The sequence below is a fragment of the Rattus norvegicus genome, chromosome 17 (assembly GCF_036323735.1).
Source record: "Rattus norvegicus strain BN/NHsdMcwi chromosome 17, GRCr8, whole genome shotgun sequence".
Classification (NCBI taxonomy): domain Eukaryota; kingdom Metazoa; phylum Chordata; class Mammalia; order Rodentia; family Muridae; genus Rattus; species Rattus norvegicus.
Genome location: NC_086035.1, coordinates 36718333 through 36735722, shown reverse-complemented (window position 1 = coordinate 36735722; position 17390 = coordinate 36718333). Strand labels below are relative to the sequence as shown.

The following is a 17390-nucleotide window of genomic DNA, read 5'->3' as shown; positions in this document are numbered from 1 at the left end:
GATGGATGATCAAGAGATGACCTAATAAGCTGGTTGTTAAGAAAATCACAAATTTAGACAAAATATAACTGTTATTCCAATAGTGGCATATCATCTGCCGACAAAACCAACTAACTGCTTTCCAATTTGGTTAAAGACTGGTTTGAAATGGGAATACATATTTTGTATTCTAACCTGTGACAAAATCCATGGCTGTGAGAGTCCTAACCTTTTTCAATAGAGAAGCTTACAGTTATTATGATGTATAAATGTGATATGCTGCGGTGGTTGAATATGCTTGACCCAAGCAGTGACACTATTAAGAGGTATGACATTATTGGAGTAGGTGTGACATTGTGTGCAAATGTGTCACTATGCAGGTAGGCTTGGAGATCATCCTGCTGGCTACCCCCAGAAGAGTCAGTCTCTTCCTGGTTACCTTCAGATCTAGATAGAGAACTCTCAGCACCACCCTCACTTTGTCTGCCTACAGGCTGCCATACTTCCTGCCATGATGACAATAGACTCAGCCTCTGAAAGTAAAAGCCAGTCCAAATTAAATCTTGTCCTTTGTAAGAGTTACCCTGGTGATGGTGTCTCTTCATCACAATGGAAACCCAAAACACATCTATACCATACCTGACAGCTGTTGTCATTCTAGGTAGAAAGACCAATTACACAGAGGCTGGTGGTTACTGGGAGAGAGACATAAACATTAAAATAATGTTATTTTTATTATTCTTGCTGCTACATGGTATTTCAGATCTCAAAAAGTAATCAAAAAAGAGTTTATCACACCTTTCATTGACCAGGAAACTTTGCAGAAGAGTTGATAGCACACTGTGAGAGCCTGAGGGAAATGGTGAAGCATTAGGAAATTGCTGCATTCCTCTGAAGTGACACCAAGAAGTGCTGCTTTATAATCTAACTGAAAGCCATGTGTAGAGATAATGACAATGATACAGATGTGTCTAGGACAACCATAATGGTGATGAGACTGTCAACATTCCTGGAAGAATAAAGGTCACAGGACCCTCACCTGGTATTTCATGTATCATTTCCTTCTGAAGCTTTTTGTACACAACTTTGGGTGTGGTCCGGAGGACTATATATGTGGTGGGAGGTTATCTGAAGGAAGGATTCTACAAAAGTAGCTCTCCTCAGCTGGTGTCCATACTGTTGAAAATTTTAAGAGATGCAGCTGTCTTTGACTCGACCACACTCCTGAAAGTATTTATTCATTTATGCTTCTCCTGAAGGAGTTAATTTTATACAAAACTACTCTTGTTATAATACTTTGTTACATGCAGTACTTAAAAATATTTATAATCTTTGCTATGAAAGGCACAAGGCCATTGAGACTTTTAACTCAACAATTCCTAAAGAAAACTTTCTTCTTCCACAGAAATGTAGCAAATTCTTGAGTTTGTGTGATATAAGTAGGAATAACAGAGGAGAACAAGATATTCATATAATTCACATTTCTTGTGTAGGATCTTGGGAGAGCTGGGCACTATCTCAACTGGCTAGAGCATCCTTAGGACATGGAATGATCCACCTCAAATGAGAATTTATCTGGAATGATACCACATGAAAGTATAGATTCAAGCTGTTACAATTCCAAAAGGAAGCAGGCAAACTTTTCTGGTTCTAGGTCATGGCTCTAGACCAACTTACTTGAATCAACCTAATGAAATTCTCAATCTCAGACTGAAGAAAACAACACTTACAGATGTGTGTCTTATATTGTCTTGAGAATTTGCTTCAAACCAAATGATTTTGTAAGATGAAAAACATGCTAATGTCAAGCTTTTTCTTTATATTATTGATAATATATTTAAGAAAATTAAGTATGTACGTATATGTAACAATAATTAATGGATAAAGAGGCTATGGATTGAAAAAGAAGCAAACAGGGTTACATGGGAAGATTTAGAAAAAAATGACGATACAAAATAACATGAGTATATTATCAATTCAAAAACAAAAGGAATATAGAAATTTAAATTTGTAACAAATGAGTTTATTTTATGAAACATGAAACAGAAAAGTAATATATCTAAACGGATGTCTCTTCAATAAACAGGGTTGTGTCTGTGTGTGAGTGTGTGTGTGTGTGTGTGTGTCTTGGATTGCGTTCTCTCGCTTTGGATTTGTGGAGGGTTTGCCTATATTCATTTTCATATGTATGCATCTGATTTATTTTTTTATTTTTTTTAATTTATTTGATACTTAATAATGATTCTTTGGTTTCCGGGCAAACATCCCCCTCCCCCCTCCCCTTCCTTATGGGTGTTCCCCTCCCAACCCTCCCCCCATTGCCGCCCTCCCCCCAACAGTCTAGTTCACTGGGGGTTCAGTCTTAGCAGGACCCAGGGCTTCCCCTTCCACTGGTGCTCTTACTAGGATATTCATTGCTACCTATGAGGTCAGAGTCCAGGGTCACTCCATGTATAGTTTTTAGGTAGTGGCTTAGTCCCTGGAAGCCCTGGTTGCTTGGCATTGTTGTACATATGGGGTCTCGAGCCCCTTCAAGCTCTTCCAGTTCTTTCTCTGATTCCTTCAATGGGGGTCCTATTCTCCGTTCAGTGGTTTGCTGCTGGCATTCGCCTCTGTATTTGCTGTACTCTGGCTCTGTCTCTCAGGAGCGATCTACATCCGGCTCCTGTCGGTCTGCACTTCTTTGCTTCATCCATCTTGTCTAAATGGGTGGCTATATATATAAGGGCCACATGTGGGGCAGGCTCTGAATGGGTGTTCCTTCAGTCTCTGTTTTAATCTTTGCCTCTCTCTTCCCTGCCAAGGGTATTCTTGTTCCCCTTTTAGAGAAGGGGTGAAGCATTGATATTTTGATCATCCGTCTTGAGTTTCATTTCTTCTAGGCATCTAGGGTAATTCAAGCATTTGGGCTAATAGCCACTTATCAGTGAGTGCATACCATGTGTGTTTTTCTGTGATTGGGTTATCTCACTCAGGATGATATTTTCCAGTTCCAACCATTTGCCTACGAATTTCATAAAGCCGTTGTTTTTGATAGCTGAGTAATATTCCATTGTGTAGATGTACCACATTTTCTGTATCCATTCCTCTGTTGAAGGGCATCTGGGTTCTTTCCAGGTCTGGCTATTATAAATAAGGCTGCGATGAACATAGTGGAGCACGTGTCTTTTTTATATGTTGGGGCATCTATTGGGTATATGCCCAAGAGAGGTATAGCTGGATCTTCAGGCAGTTCAATGTCCAATTTTCTGAGGAACCACCAGACTGATTTCCAGAATGGTTGTACCAGTCTGCAATCAAACCAACAATGGAGGAGTGGTCCTCTTTCTCCGCATCCTCGCCAGCATCTGCTGTCACTTGAGTTTTTGTTCTTAGCCATTCTCACTGGTGTGAGGTGAAATCTCAGGGTTGTTTTGATTTGCATTTCCCTTATGACTAAAGATGTTGAACATTTCTTTAGGTGTTTCTCAGCCATTCGGCATTCCTCAGCTGTGAATTCTTTGTTTAGCTCTGAACCCCATTTTTTAATAGAGTTATTTGTCTCCATGCGGTCTAACTTCTTGAGTTCTTTGTATATTTTGGATATAAGGCCTCTATCTGTTGTAGGATTGGTAAAGATCTTTTCCCAATCTGTTGGTTGCTGATTTGTCCTAACACAGTGTCCTTTGCCTTACAGAAGCTTTGCAGTTTTATGAGATCCCATTTGTCGATTCTTGATCTTAGAGAATAAGCCATTGGTGTTTTGTTCGGGAAATTTTTTCCAGTGCCCATGTGTTCCAGATGCTTCCCTAGTTTTTCTTCTATTAGTTTGAGTGTATCAGGTTTGATGTGGAGGTCCTTGATCCACTTGGACTTAAGCTTTGTACAGGGTGATAAGCATGGATCAATCTGCATTCTTCTACATGTTGACCTCCAGTTGAACCAGCACCATTTGCTGAAAATGCTATCTTTTTTCCATTGGATGGTTTTTGCTCCTTTGTCAAAATCAAGTGACCATAGGTATGTGGATTCATTTCTGGGTCTTCAATTCTATTCCATTTGTCTATCAGTCTGTCTCTGTACCAATACCATGCAGTTTTTATCACTATTGCTCTGTAATACTGCTTGAGTTCAGGGATAGTGATTCCCCCTGAAGTCCTTTTATTGTTGAGGATAGTTTTAGCTATCCTGGGTTTTTTGTTATTCCAGATGAATTTGCAAATTGTTCTGTCTAACTCTTTGAAGAATTGGATTGGTATTTTGATGGGGATTGCATTGAATCTGGATATTGCTTTTGGTAAAATGGCCATTTTTACTATATTAATCCTGCCAATCCATGAGCATGGGAGATCTTTCCATCTTCTGAGGTCTTCTTCAATTTCTTTCCTCAGTGTCTTGAAGTTCTTATTGTACAGATCTTTTACTTGCTTGGTTAAAGTCACACCGAGGTACTTTATATTATTTGGGTCTATTATGAAGGGTGTCATTTCCCTAATTTCTTTCTCGGCTTGTTTCTCTTTTGTGTAGAGGAAGGCAACTGATTTATTTGAGTTAATTTTATACCCAGCCACTTTGCTGAAGTTGTTTATCAGCTTTAGTAGTTCTCTGGTGGAACTTTTGGGATCACTTAAATATACTATCATATCATCTGCAAATAGTGATATTTTGACTTCTTCTTTTCCGATCTGTATCCCCTTGACCTCCTTTTGTTGTCTGATTGCTCTGGCTAGAACTTCAAGAACTATATTGAATAAGTAGGGAGAGAGTGGGCAGCCTTGTCTAGTCCCTGATTTTAGTGGGATTGCTTCAAGTTTCTCTCCATTTAGTTTATTGTTAGCAACTGGTTTACTGTATATGGCTTTTACTATGTTTAGGTATGGGCCTTGAATTCCTATTCTTTCCAGGACTTTTATCATGAAGGGGTGTTGAATTTTGTCAAATGCTTTCTCAGCAGCTAATGAAATGATCATGTGGTTTTGTTCTTTCAGTTTGTTTATATAATGGATCACGTTGATGGTTTTCCATATATTAAACCATCCCTGCATGCCTGGGATGAAGCCTACTTGATCATGGTGGATGATTGTTTTGATGTGCTCTTGGATTCGGTTTGCCAGAATTTTATTGAGTACTTTTGCGTCGATATTCACAAGGGAAATTGGTCTGAAGTTCTGTTTCTTTGTTGGGTCTTTGTGTGGTTTCGGTATAAGAGTAATTGTGGCTTCATAGAAGTTATTCGGAAGTGATCCATCTGTTTCAATTTTGTGGAATAGTTTGGATATTATTGGTATGAGGTCTTCTATGAAGGTTTGATAGAATTCTGCACTAAACCCCTCTGGACCTGGGCTCTTTTTGGTTGGGAGACCTTTAATGACTGCTTCTATTTCCTTAGGAGTTATGGGGTTGTTTAACTGGTTTATCTGTTCCTGATTTAACTTCGGTACCTGGTATTGTTCTAGGAAATTGTCCATTTCCTGAAGATTTTCAAGTTTTGTTGAATATAGGCTTTTATAGTAAGATCTGATGATTTTTTGAATTTCCTCTGAATCTGTAGTTATGTCTCCCTTTTCATTTCTGATTTTGTTAATTTGGACACACTCTCTGGGTCCTCTCGTTAGTCTGGCTAAGGGTTTATCTATCTTGTTGATTTTCTCAAAAAACCAACTTTTGGTTCTGTTGATTCTTTCTATGGTCCTTTTTGTTTCTACTTGGTTGATTTCAGCTCTGAGTTTGATTATTTCATGCCTTCTACTCCTCCTGGGTGTGTTTGCTTCTTTTTGTTCTAGAGCTTTTAGGTGTGCTGTCAAGCTGCTGACATATGCTCTTTCCTGTTTCTTTCTGCAGGCACACAGCGCTATGAGTTTTCCTCTTAGCACAGCTTTCATTGTGTCCCATAAGTTTGGGTATGTTGTACCTTCATTTTCATTAAATTCTAAAAAGTTTTTAATTTCTTTCTTTATTTCTTCCTTCACTAGGTTATCATTGAGTAGAGCATTGTTCAATTTCCACGTATATGTGGGCATTCTTCCCTTATTGTTATTGAAGACCAGTTTTAGGCCGCGGTGGTCTGATAGCACGCATGGGATTATTTCTATCTTTCTGTACCTGTTGAGGCCCGTTTTTTGACCAACTATATGGTCAATTTTGGAGAAAGTACCATGAGGAGCTGAGAAGAAGGTATATCCTTTTGCTTTAGGATAGAATGTTCTATAAATATCTGTTAAGTCCATTTGGCTCATGCTTCTCTTAGTCTTCTACGTCTCTGTTTAATTTCTGTTTCCATGATCTGTCCATTGATGAGAGTGGGGTGTTGAAATCTCCCACTATTATTGTGTGAGGTGCAATGTGTGTTTTGAGCTTTAGTAAGGTTTCTTTTACGTATGTACGTGCCCTTGTATTTGGGGCATAGATATTTAGGATTGAGAGTTCATCTTGGTGGATTTTTCCTTTGATGAATATGAAGTGTCCTTCCTATCTTTTTTGATGACTTTTAATTGAAAATTGATTTTATTTGATATTAGAATGGCTACTCCAGCTTGCTTCTTCTGACCATTTGCTTGGAAAGTTGTTTTCCAGCCTTTCACTCTGAGGTGGTGTCTGTCTTTGTCTCTGAGGTGTGTTTCCTGTAGGCAGCAGAATGCAGGGTCCTTGTTGCATATCCATTTTGTTAATCTATGTCTTTTTATTGGGGAGTTGAGGCCATTGATGTTGAGAGATATTAAGGAATAGTGATTATTGCTTCCTGTTATATTCATATTTGGATGTGAGGTTATGTTTGTGTGCTTTAGCCATTTGCCACTGAGGAAGAATGAAAAAACCAAAATAGTTTGATGAAATCTATACATTTAAGGGGGATATGTCTTTAAGTAACTCTTTTCCTCTAAAACGTATTTTGGTGTTTCTACTTTTTTTAATTAGAATATTTCCCCTTGTTACACAAAGCCCTAAAATCCATGGCTGAAAACAGTCTCGGCATTCCTCTTTTGGGTGCTAGGGGCCAGTTTCTGTCAGCATGTTTCACTTAGTGCAAAGCAGATAACCCAAGAACGCAGAACTGTTCTAGGGTATGGCTTGAAGTAATCAGAAATAAAATGAAAGAAATAATGCAGGAGGAGAAAATCAATAGTGGTAGTAATAATTGTAAGAATAGGAGCTTCCCAGAAATCCGCAGATTTGGGACTCATTTTAAGATATAAGCTTATAACTCTAAAGAAAACAGCTTTCCAAGTATAACTAGACCCTGTATTATGTTGAAGGTGCTCTGAAGGATATTGTTGACCCCTCCAAGTCAGTTAAAGTGGCAACATAGACAAGGACTTCAAACAACAGTGACCTTGCCATGAAAGCCTCTCATATGTACACTAGCACACTCATGATGTCCTGTTTAATTATTCAAATTTCTTTTATTCTGCATTCTTGATGTATAGTCTTACAGTTTCTTAGGATCCTTAATAATTCATTAATCTTTAAAATTTTGCTCACTATAACATTTACATAAGCATTTTACATAGTAATTGATTAAAATGCAATGTCAATAAATAATATGTAAACATAAAGTATATTATCTGTTTTACATTTTAGTTCTTCATTGTATAGTATTTCTGAAAATGTGGTGCTTGAGTTTCTAATGTCTGATTCAAATACAATAAGCAAATTATACTTCGAATTTTGCAGGAAATTATTATTGTCAAGGTCCATGCACTGAATGATAATAGCAATTGATAACTGAAATAACAGGAAACCAATGATTCCCAAAAACAGATATGTATATTCTAGGAAAGAGCATCATTAAAGATCAAGTGTTTAGTAGTTTCATTTCTTTACCTTCTTATTGTCAAATAAAAACTCTTTAGAAAACATGCAAAACCAAGAGAAAAATAAATTGAAGAATTTAGTAAGCTCTCAATGGAAGAGGATGTTCCTAATCTGCCAAAGACTTGATGTGCCAGAGTGGGGCTGAGGGGGATACTCAGAGGGAACACTAAGTTCTCAGAAGAAAAGGGAAGGGCTTCAGGGAGAGACATTGTGCATTGGTAAACATATAAATATTTAAATGTAAATAGATAAATAAGTACTGAAAATTAAAATAAATAAATAAATAAATAACAAAAGGAGAAGCAACAGAAAGTGGGACACAAACATGAAGCCAAGAGAGAGCTGAGAAAAGAGGCCAAGGCAAGTCAAGAAGCAAGAGAGCACCTAGTGACTGTCACAAGTTTCTAAAGAAATGCTAAGCTAGGGAAAGGGAAGCAAAGCACAGCCAAGCAGCTGAAGATATTTAGGGTAAGGGCCATAGTGACCATTGCTGGGAGAAGCCATGGGTATTGAGTGACTTTAGCCATAGTTTCTTTGTGACCTGGCAGTAAAGTGATGAATAACTCATTCAGTGTTACTGTCAACAAAGACAGATAAAAGTTCTTTTGCAATATACTAGAACTTAAGTATAATACTGTTTGCTGACCTTTAAATGAATAAACAAGTATTTCTCTACTTAGCTTAGTCATGGTTTTATGTGTATTCTTGCATATTTCATTTTCTTGTTTGTTAGTTTTTATGGTCAATCTCCATTCAGACATGTTCACATCATAAAACAACTTCCTAAGGTGGAAAGTAAGAAAGAGAGGAAGAGAGAAAGAAGGAAAGAAAGAAAGAAAGAAAGAAAGAAAGAAAGAAAGAAAGAAAGAAAGAGAGGAAGGAAGGAAGGAAGGAAGGAAGGAAGGAAGGAAGGAAGGAAGGAAGGAAGGAATTTAGTAGGCTAAAATAAGGAGCTGGGAAAGTGAGATTACAGCTATAACACACTAACTACACCAATGCTTCACTTTCCTCATTCCTAAATTTATATATGATATATGGTGCTCATCCTGTAGTAGTAAGCAAGATCAAACATTATTGTCCAGGACATGAATTCACTAACTCTGTTCCCCAATTCTGTGAATGTTCTCATGATTTCCAGGATAAAGAATACTCTTCAGCTTCAGGCTTCTCGAACACAATCCCCCTGGTGTGCTCCAATTATTCCCTCCCTGTTTCAAATATCACAATACAAGAACAAGAGATTCAGGTGAGTCCTCAGTGCAATTTTTTCCTCAAATAATCAGATCAACAGAAGAAGTGCACTGGCTCTGCCAAACTGCAGTTCATGACAGAAATAAAGATTTAAAATTTTAAAATTTAAAAAACAGAAAACTGGGCAATCCAAGGAAAAAGAACACTTCTCAGCTGATGTGGCTGCCTCCTCCTTGGTCTTTGAAAGGACATCTTGCAAAATACTGCATGTGTTTCACAAGACACTGATGCAGTATTGGCATATTATAATCTTCTAAATAGGAATAATATACAGTTTTCCAATCTATTCCTTGACATAACCAATATTAATGTCTTTAGTAACTCATCAAATATATGGACATGCACCACATGTAATCTGTGTTCTTTAAATATTTTAAATCTCCTATTCACACTCTGTATATTTGCATGCATATCAATAATTGAAAATGTGAAAGAAAGTGAGAGAAGGGAATATCTATTAAGAGCTATTCCATGTTTAAGTACTCACCAAGTACTCTACTAACACTGCAGCAAATGATCCTGAAAAATTGTATAACACAGCCGATGAATACTACAGTAGGTATCGTATGCAATTCTTCCTGCAGTTCTATACTTAATTTGATTCTCAATGTTTACCTAGTCTGAAGTCCTCTTGAAAGTGACCATAGATACACTCCTTGGCTGGAACAACACCCTGAGTGAGGCAGCAGCAGATATGGATGATCTGAAATCAATTCCTGGTGTTGGAGCTTTCATATCTAATGTCAGAAAAATAGCTGCAAAATTCACAAGACTCACAAATGTACTAAAAGAAGTCAAGTCATTGCTCAAACTGGTAAGTTCCTGCCTTTCATTACTTGGTTTTTCTCATTCATGAAAGCTGGTCCCTGGTAGAGACCAATGCATTTGAAGTATCTCTCTCCTGGGAGAGTGTAATATAGCCATACGCATAGATAGCCTCATGCCCTGAGAAATTGTGCGCCACTCCAGCGTTCTCAAAGGTATTGAAATCAAATGCACAACCCAGAGCTCTCAGGAGTCAGTAACTTCCCCTCACAGCACTTTACACAGTATCCTTCCTTCACAATGTGAAGATCTTTTGAGATTTTGAAGATCTTATCACAGCATCCCAGATCTGTCCATATCAAAACCACTAAGTGCAGTCCTTATCATTTCTGTGGCTTTGTTTCCTCATAGTAGGAGGGAGGTAGATTTGATTGAAAGCAAGAAAAGGAAAACAGTGTACTAACAAAATCAAGATGCACAACTGGGTTCCTTAGAAATACCCAAGACACAGAAAGATCCTTCTTAGGAAAGCTGACACTAGGTCTTCTACTGTCCTTAGTCAAACACACATCTACAATCAAGTAGAAATCTTTATCTTTTCTTTAGGGGATATACTCCTGCCCCAGGATCGTAAAAACCTATATTTTGGTGGAATATTTGCTTTCCTAAGTGTCTCCCAAATCTTTATTCCATATTCAAAAGCAATATGGAAGACTATTAATACCATGTTCAATAAATGCCTATCATTTGCTGATTAGGCTCGTCTTGAACTTGAGGAAGATGAGGACAACCCTGCCTCAGCTGGACTTCCATCATTGCATCTGCTAAATAATCCCTCTCGCCTTACCTTCTGTCATGCCCTTCTTGGCTGTGTGAGTTATGATGCAGAAAAGATTGCAAGTCATGTGAAGGTCCTGAGGTGCAAAATGATCCGTGGAAAATGCTAAGTCTCCATCCTATGTGTTCTGAAATGCTCAGAACCAGATAGGACAATTACTGCTATAGGGACCCATTCCTCTTAATGTTTTTGTTAATTTTATACCTTTTCAATGTCTATTTATGAAATAAGGGACTCATAGGCTATTAAAAACTAATGCTTTAAAAATATTATGTCTGAATAGAATAATTTGTAAAATTTCTTTTGTACGCTTAATTGCAAACCTATCAAAGGCATGGAGATATCCCTATCAAATACTTAAGAAGTAATGTTTTCCTTCAAAGTAAGATGGGAGCAACTTGAGTTAGAAACACTGTGAGTCAATGCAGGACAAATGAGTAGACTTGGTGAGTGAGACATAATTTACCAAGACAAGGAAATCATGGTATACTTTTTCAAAGCCAGCACCCACCATGAATCAATTTTCATACTGTACTGAGAAAAAAAACTGCTAGTATTGTGCACCTCACTATCCTGAAGTTCCATGAATTTGTCAGTCCAGAACGTGTTAGCATCCAAGGAAGAAATGGCATCTCCACTGGCTGTATTCTGCCATGCTTTGTCTGAGTTCTTCTCTATGCAGCACCATCTTAGAACAGCTAATATTATCTCTACTGGGGTTCTACCAAGGCTCTGCTAGACTAATTTGAACTTCATCTGGACACTGTTTAGTACTATCCCCTCATCCTCCAATGCTTCTAATCATTTCCAATTGTGACAATGTCACATGAATCAAAATACAGAAGAAAGAGATGAAGTATGTAAGAACTACTCATTTCTACCACCCTTACCAGAAGATTGCCATATATGTAACACACTCACATTTTGATAGAAGATTAGAAGATGGAAAATTCTTACACCACAGTCTGATGAGCCAAGATTTGAAGTCCCTCTTAGTGGCAGGTACCTCCTTCAAGGAAAATCCTAATTCATGTGTGTCCTGGCTGGTTTTGTGTGTCAAAACACCAATTGGAGTTATGAAAGAGAAAGGAGCCTCCCTTGAGGAAATGCCTCCATGAGATCCAGCTGTAAGGCAATTTCTCAATTAGTGATCGGGAGAAAGTGGGGCCCATTGTGTTTTCTATATGAAAACAAGCTGATCTAGCCAGGGGAAGCAATCCTGGAAGCAGCACCTCTCCATGGCCTGTGCATCAGATCCTGCCTCCAAGTTCCTGCCCTGTATGAGATCCTTTCCTGACTTCCTTTGATGATGACCAGCAGTGTGGAAGTATAAGCTGGATAAATCCTTTCCTCCCCAACTTGCTTCTTGATCATGATGTTTTGTGCAGGAATACAAGCCTTGAGTAAGACAATATGTAAGGTTACTATAAATTGGTATCACTTAGGATAAAGTGTCTTTAATCATCAAAGCCTCCCTGGCTAGATCCTTCCCCTTCTCAGATTTTTTGCCTTGTTTTGTTTTTCAATTTATTTTTTTTATTGCTTTACATTCTAATCACAGCACTGGTCCTCTCCGCCCAATTCCACCTTTACAAATCCCTCCCTCCCATTGTCCCTTTTCCTTCTTCTCAGAGAAAGGGAGCCCCATTTGGGAACCACCCTAACCAGGGACATCTAGTCACAGCAAAACTAAGCACATCCTCTCCCACTGAGATACAACTAGGCAGTCCAATTGGGAATAGGGGATCCAATGAAACGTAACAGAGACTTAGATAGCCATTACTATTACTGTTATGAACGCAAATGTAAACCAAGCTGCACATTTACTATAAATGTATAGGAGATCTAGAAACTGCATGCTCCATGGTGTGTAGCTCAGGCTCTATGAGGTCACATGGTCCCAAGTTAGTTGACTGTGTGGGTCTTTTTGTTGTGTCATTGACACCACCACCACCAGCAGCAGCTTACTCACTTTTATCACCTGCTATTCCACAAAATTCACTGAGCTACATCTGATGTTTGGCTGTGGGTCTTTGTATCTGCCTCCACCTTATGCTGTATGAACTTTCTCAGAAATGTTATGCTAGGTTCTTGTTTACAAGCATAGCACAGAATCATCAATAGTATAAAGGGTTGGCTTTGAATATGGCATGGGTCTCAAGTAAGGGCAACCATGGATTGGCTGTTCCCTTAGTCTCTGCTCCATCTTTATGCCTGCACATTTGTAGGAAGGACAAATTTGGGTTGAAGGTATTGTGGATTGATGGATGATGTCCCCCTACCCCTCTGGAACTCCTGCCTGGCTACAGGAGATGGCCACTTCAGTCTCTATATCACCTGCTTCTATGAATCTCAGGCAGGATCACCACCATAGACTCCTTCCTGTATTGGCTTCAACCCAAGCTTCCAACTAATCTCGTAAATATCTTCCACTGATTTCCATTCTCACTCCTAGCCCCCTCCCTGCCCTCTCATTTCCACATGTGATCACCATCCCTAGCCCTCTTCTCCTCCTTTCCTACCAAGTTACCTCTCTTCATCTGTCTCTGATGACTACTTAGTTTTCCTGACTCAGTGAGATTCGTGCATCCTCCCTTAGGACCTTCTTATTATCCAGTTTCTTTGAGTCTGTGGATTATAATATGGCTATAACTTTATGTCTGCTTATAAGTAAATGCATACTCTAGGTCTCTTTCTGTCTCTTGATTACCTTACTCAGGGTGATAGTCTCAAGCTCCATCCATTTACCTGCAAATTTCATGATATCTTTACCTTTTAATAGTTGAGTATATTCTGTTGCATAAATATACCACATTTTCTTTATACATTCTTCAGTTGAACATCTAGGATGTTTCCAATTTCTGGCTAGTACAAGCAAAGATGCTATGAACACAGTTGAGCAAGTGTCCCTTTGGTATTGTGGGACATCTTTTAGATACATCCACAAGAGTGTTATAGCTGGGTCTTGAGGAAGAACATTCTCAGATTTCTGAGAAACCACCAAGTTGATTTCCAATCAGCAATAGAGGAGTGTTCTACTTGATTCACATCCAAGCCAACATGTGTTAGCACTTGAGATTTTTCCATCTTAACCATTGCAACAGGTATAAGGATTCTCATACTAATTTTGATTTGTATTTCCTTAATCAATAATGTTGAGCATGGCTTTAAGTGTTTCTTGGCCATTAGAAATTCATCTGTTGAGAATTCTCTATTTCGATCAGTACTCATTCTTTAATTGGGTTATTTGATTTCTCAGTGTCTAATTTCTTGAGTTCTTTGTATATTTTGGATGTAGGATTAGTGAACATCCCAATCTATAGGATGCCATTTTGTCCTGTTGATGATATCCTTTGCTGTACTGAAGCCTTTAAGCTTCATGGAGTCCATTTATTGTTGATCTTAGAAACTGAACCATTGGTGTTCTGTACAGGAAGTTGTATCTTTTAGTAAAAGTTTCATGGTTATTCCCCATTTTCTCTTCTATTAGATTTAGTGTATTCTTATGCTGCGGTCTTTGATCCACTTGGACTCGAGTTTGTGTATGTAATAAATATGGATCTACTTGCAGACATATGATTGGACCAGAACCATTGGCTGAAAATGCTTCCTTTTTCCATTATTTGGTTTACCTTCCTTGAGAAAAATCAAATATGTGGGTTTATTTCAGAGCCTTCAGTTTGATTCTACTGATCATCCTGTCTGTTTCTATTCCAATTCTATACAGTATTTATTACTATTGCTCTGTACTATAGCTTGAGATCAGGGATACCTCCAGAAGTTCTTTGTTTTTAATTTTTTATTAGATATATTACTTTACTTACATTTCAAATGTTACGCCCTTTCCAGGGTTCCTGAAGTTCTGTCTGTGTTTTAATTAATTTGACTAAAAGTTGTTGATTTTCTCAAATAAACAACTCTTGGTTTCACTGATTCTTTGTATTGTTTTTCTTGGTTTCTAATTGATTGATTTCAGCCCTGAGTTTGAATATTTTCTGGTATCTACTCCTATTGGCTGTGTTTGCCTCTTTTTTTTCCTAGAGTTTTCTGGTGTACTTTTAATTGCTGGCATGATAATTTCTTTATGGAATAACTTATTACTATACCCTTTCCTCTTAGCACTGCTTCTATTGTGTTCCAAGAGTTTGTGTATGTTGTGTCTTCATTTTCATTGAATTCCAGAATGTCTTCAATTTTTTTATTGCTTCCGTGACTCAAAGACTGAGTTTTCCATGAATTTGTAGGCTCTCTGTTGTTTCTGTTGTTGTTGAAGTCCAGCTTTAATCCATGGTGATCTGATAAGATACAGGAAGTTATTCCAATTTTCTTCTGCTGCAAGATTCAAACTGATGATATTGCTTTGTGACCAAATATATGGTCAATTTTAGAGAGGGATCCATGAGATACGGAGAAGGTATATTCCTTTGTGTTTTAGTGAAATGTTCTGTACATATGTTAGGTCCAGGTGAGTTATAACATCTGTTTCTGTTTTTATTTCTCTGCTCATTTTCTGTCTGAATGACCTATCCATTAGTGTGAGTAGGGTATTTGAAGTCACCCACTACTAATGTGTGGGGCTCAATGTGTTTTAAGCTTTTGTAATGTTTCTTCTAGAAATGTTGATTCCCTTGTTTTTAGAGGACAGCTGTACAGAATTGAGATGTCCTCTTGGTGAATTTTTATTCTTTGATGAGTATGAAGTATCATTCACCATCTCTTTTGATGAATTTTGTTTGAGAGTCTATTATATTAATATTAGAATGGGTACTCCAGCTTGGTTCTGGAGTCTGTTTTCTTGGAGAACATTTTCTCAAACATTTATTCTGACCCATGTCCAACTTCTATGGAGATGTGTTTCTTGAATGCAGCAGAATCCTGATTTTGCATGCATCCTGTTAGCCTGTGTCTTTTTTTTTTTTTCAGGAATTGACTCCATTAATGTTGAGATATACTAATGGCCAATAATTGTTAACTCCTGTTATTTTGATGTTGTTGAAGTGTGTGTGAGAGTTTTGTGTGTATTTCTCCCTTCTATTGTTTTTGCTGGTAAAGAATTACTTATTTCCTGAGTTTTCTATTCTTCTTCGGTTGGAGTTTTCCTAGAATTTTATGTAGGACTGCGGCTCATGGATAAATGTTTATATATGCCCCTTTTCTTGAACTATCTTGTTTTCTCCATCTATGGTAATTGAGAATTTGAGATGTAGTAATCTACGTTGGCATCTATGGTTTCTTAGCAGCTGCAAAACATCTGTCCAGGCTCTTCTAGCTTTCAGTGTCTCTGTTGAGAAATCGGGTACAATTCTGATTGGTCTGCTTTTGTATGTTACTTAGCCTTTTTCCCTTGAAGTTTGTAATATTCCTTCTTTGTGGTATATATTTAATGTTTTGATTATTATGTGACAGAAGGGTTTTCTTTCCTGGCCCAATATAAATGGTGTTCTCTAAGTTCCTTATATGTTTATAGGAATCACTTCTTTTAGGTTGGAAAAGGTTTCTATGATTTTGCTGAAAATATTTTCTGGGCCTTGGAGCTCAGACTCTTCAGCTACTTATATTCCTATTATGCTTATGTTAGGTCCTTTCAATAGTATCACAGATTTCCTAGATGTTTTATATCAGAGATTTTTTAGATTTACATTTTCTTTGACTGATTTCTTCTATCTTGATTTCTATACCTGAGATTCTCTCTTCCATATCCTATATTCTGTTGGTTATGTTTACATCTCTTGTTTCTGTTCTCTTCCCTAGGATTTCTGTCTCCAGGATTCCCTCAATTTGTGTTTTCTTTACTGCTTCTATTTCCATTTTCAGATTTAAACAGTTTTATTTACTTCCTTCACATGCTTAATTGTATTTTCATGCATTTTTAAGGGATATATTCATTTCCTTCTTAATGGCTTCTAACATTGCTAGAAAACTGGATTTAAGGTAGTTTTCTTGTGCTTTTGTAGTGTTGGGATATCCAGAGCTTGCTAAATTAGGTTACATATTCTCCAAAGTTGTGATATTGCCCTACATTTTGTTGATTGTGTTCTTGCACTGACTTTTGGCCTTCTGGTTGTCCATTGATGTTTCTGATGTAGTAGGAATTGGTAAGCAGTGTCCTAATTGCCATGTTTCTGGTTCAGCATACCTTTGCTGGGTAGTATGGTACTAGATAATGGAACACAGGGTGGATGGGCAGTGAAAGTCTACCTCCAGTTGGTTGTGCCCCTTGGGACATGACAGGTAAGGTCTTTCAAGAGGGAGGTTTCACACTAGTGGCAGAACTATAGAGTTTTAGGGGATCAACAGGTCTCTCAAGGCATCTGTGGGTGCAACAGAGGATTTGGTGGGCCGCACAATGGATGCAGAGAATGAATCTAACCTGTATGCATCTGGATCATCAGATCTGATAAGGATGGTCAAGAGGTAGCTGGACAATGGAGGTCCTGGGGTACAACCGGACATTGTGGGTAGTTGGTACTTCCCCTGAATACTCAGCTAGCAAGGGAATGGGTAGAAAGAATGAATCTAATCACAGGTCTCTTCTTGTTTGGATTCAATGCAATCTATTCTTGTTGTCTTATTGATAAAAAAAAACAAAAGTGGCTTAAAGAATTACCCTAGATGCAGAGAACACATGAAACTCAAGAAGGATGACCAAAATGCAAATGCTTCACTCCTTCTTTAAAAGGGGAACAAGAATACCCTTGGGAGGAAAGAAGGAGGCAAAGTTTAGAACAGAAGCAGAAGGAACAACATTCAGAGCCTGCCCCACATG

General features: G+C 37.9%; 1 protein-coding gene across 1 annotated transcript; it reads left to right on the top strand.

Annotated features, from left to right (window-relative positions):
- Positions 1–353: 353 nt before the first annotated feature.
- Positions 354–10733, top strand: LOC120097939 (prolactin-5A1-like). Its single transcript, XM_039096439.1, has 4 exons — positions 354–359; positions 8909–9016; positions 9641–9835; positions 10545–10733. The coding sequence occupies exons 1-4, from the start codon at positions 354–356 to the stop codon at positions 10731–10733; spliced, it is 498 nt and encodes a 165-aa protein (XP_038952367.1).
- Positions 10734–17390: the final 6657 nt, after the last annotated feature.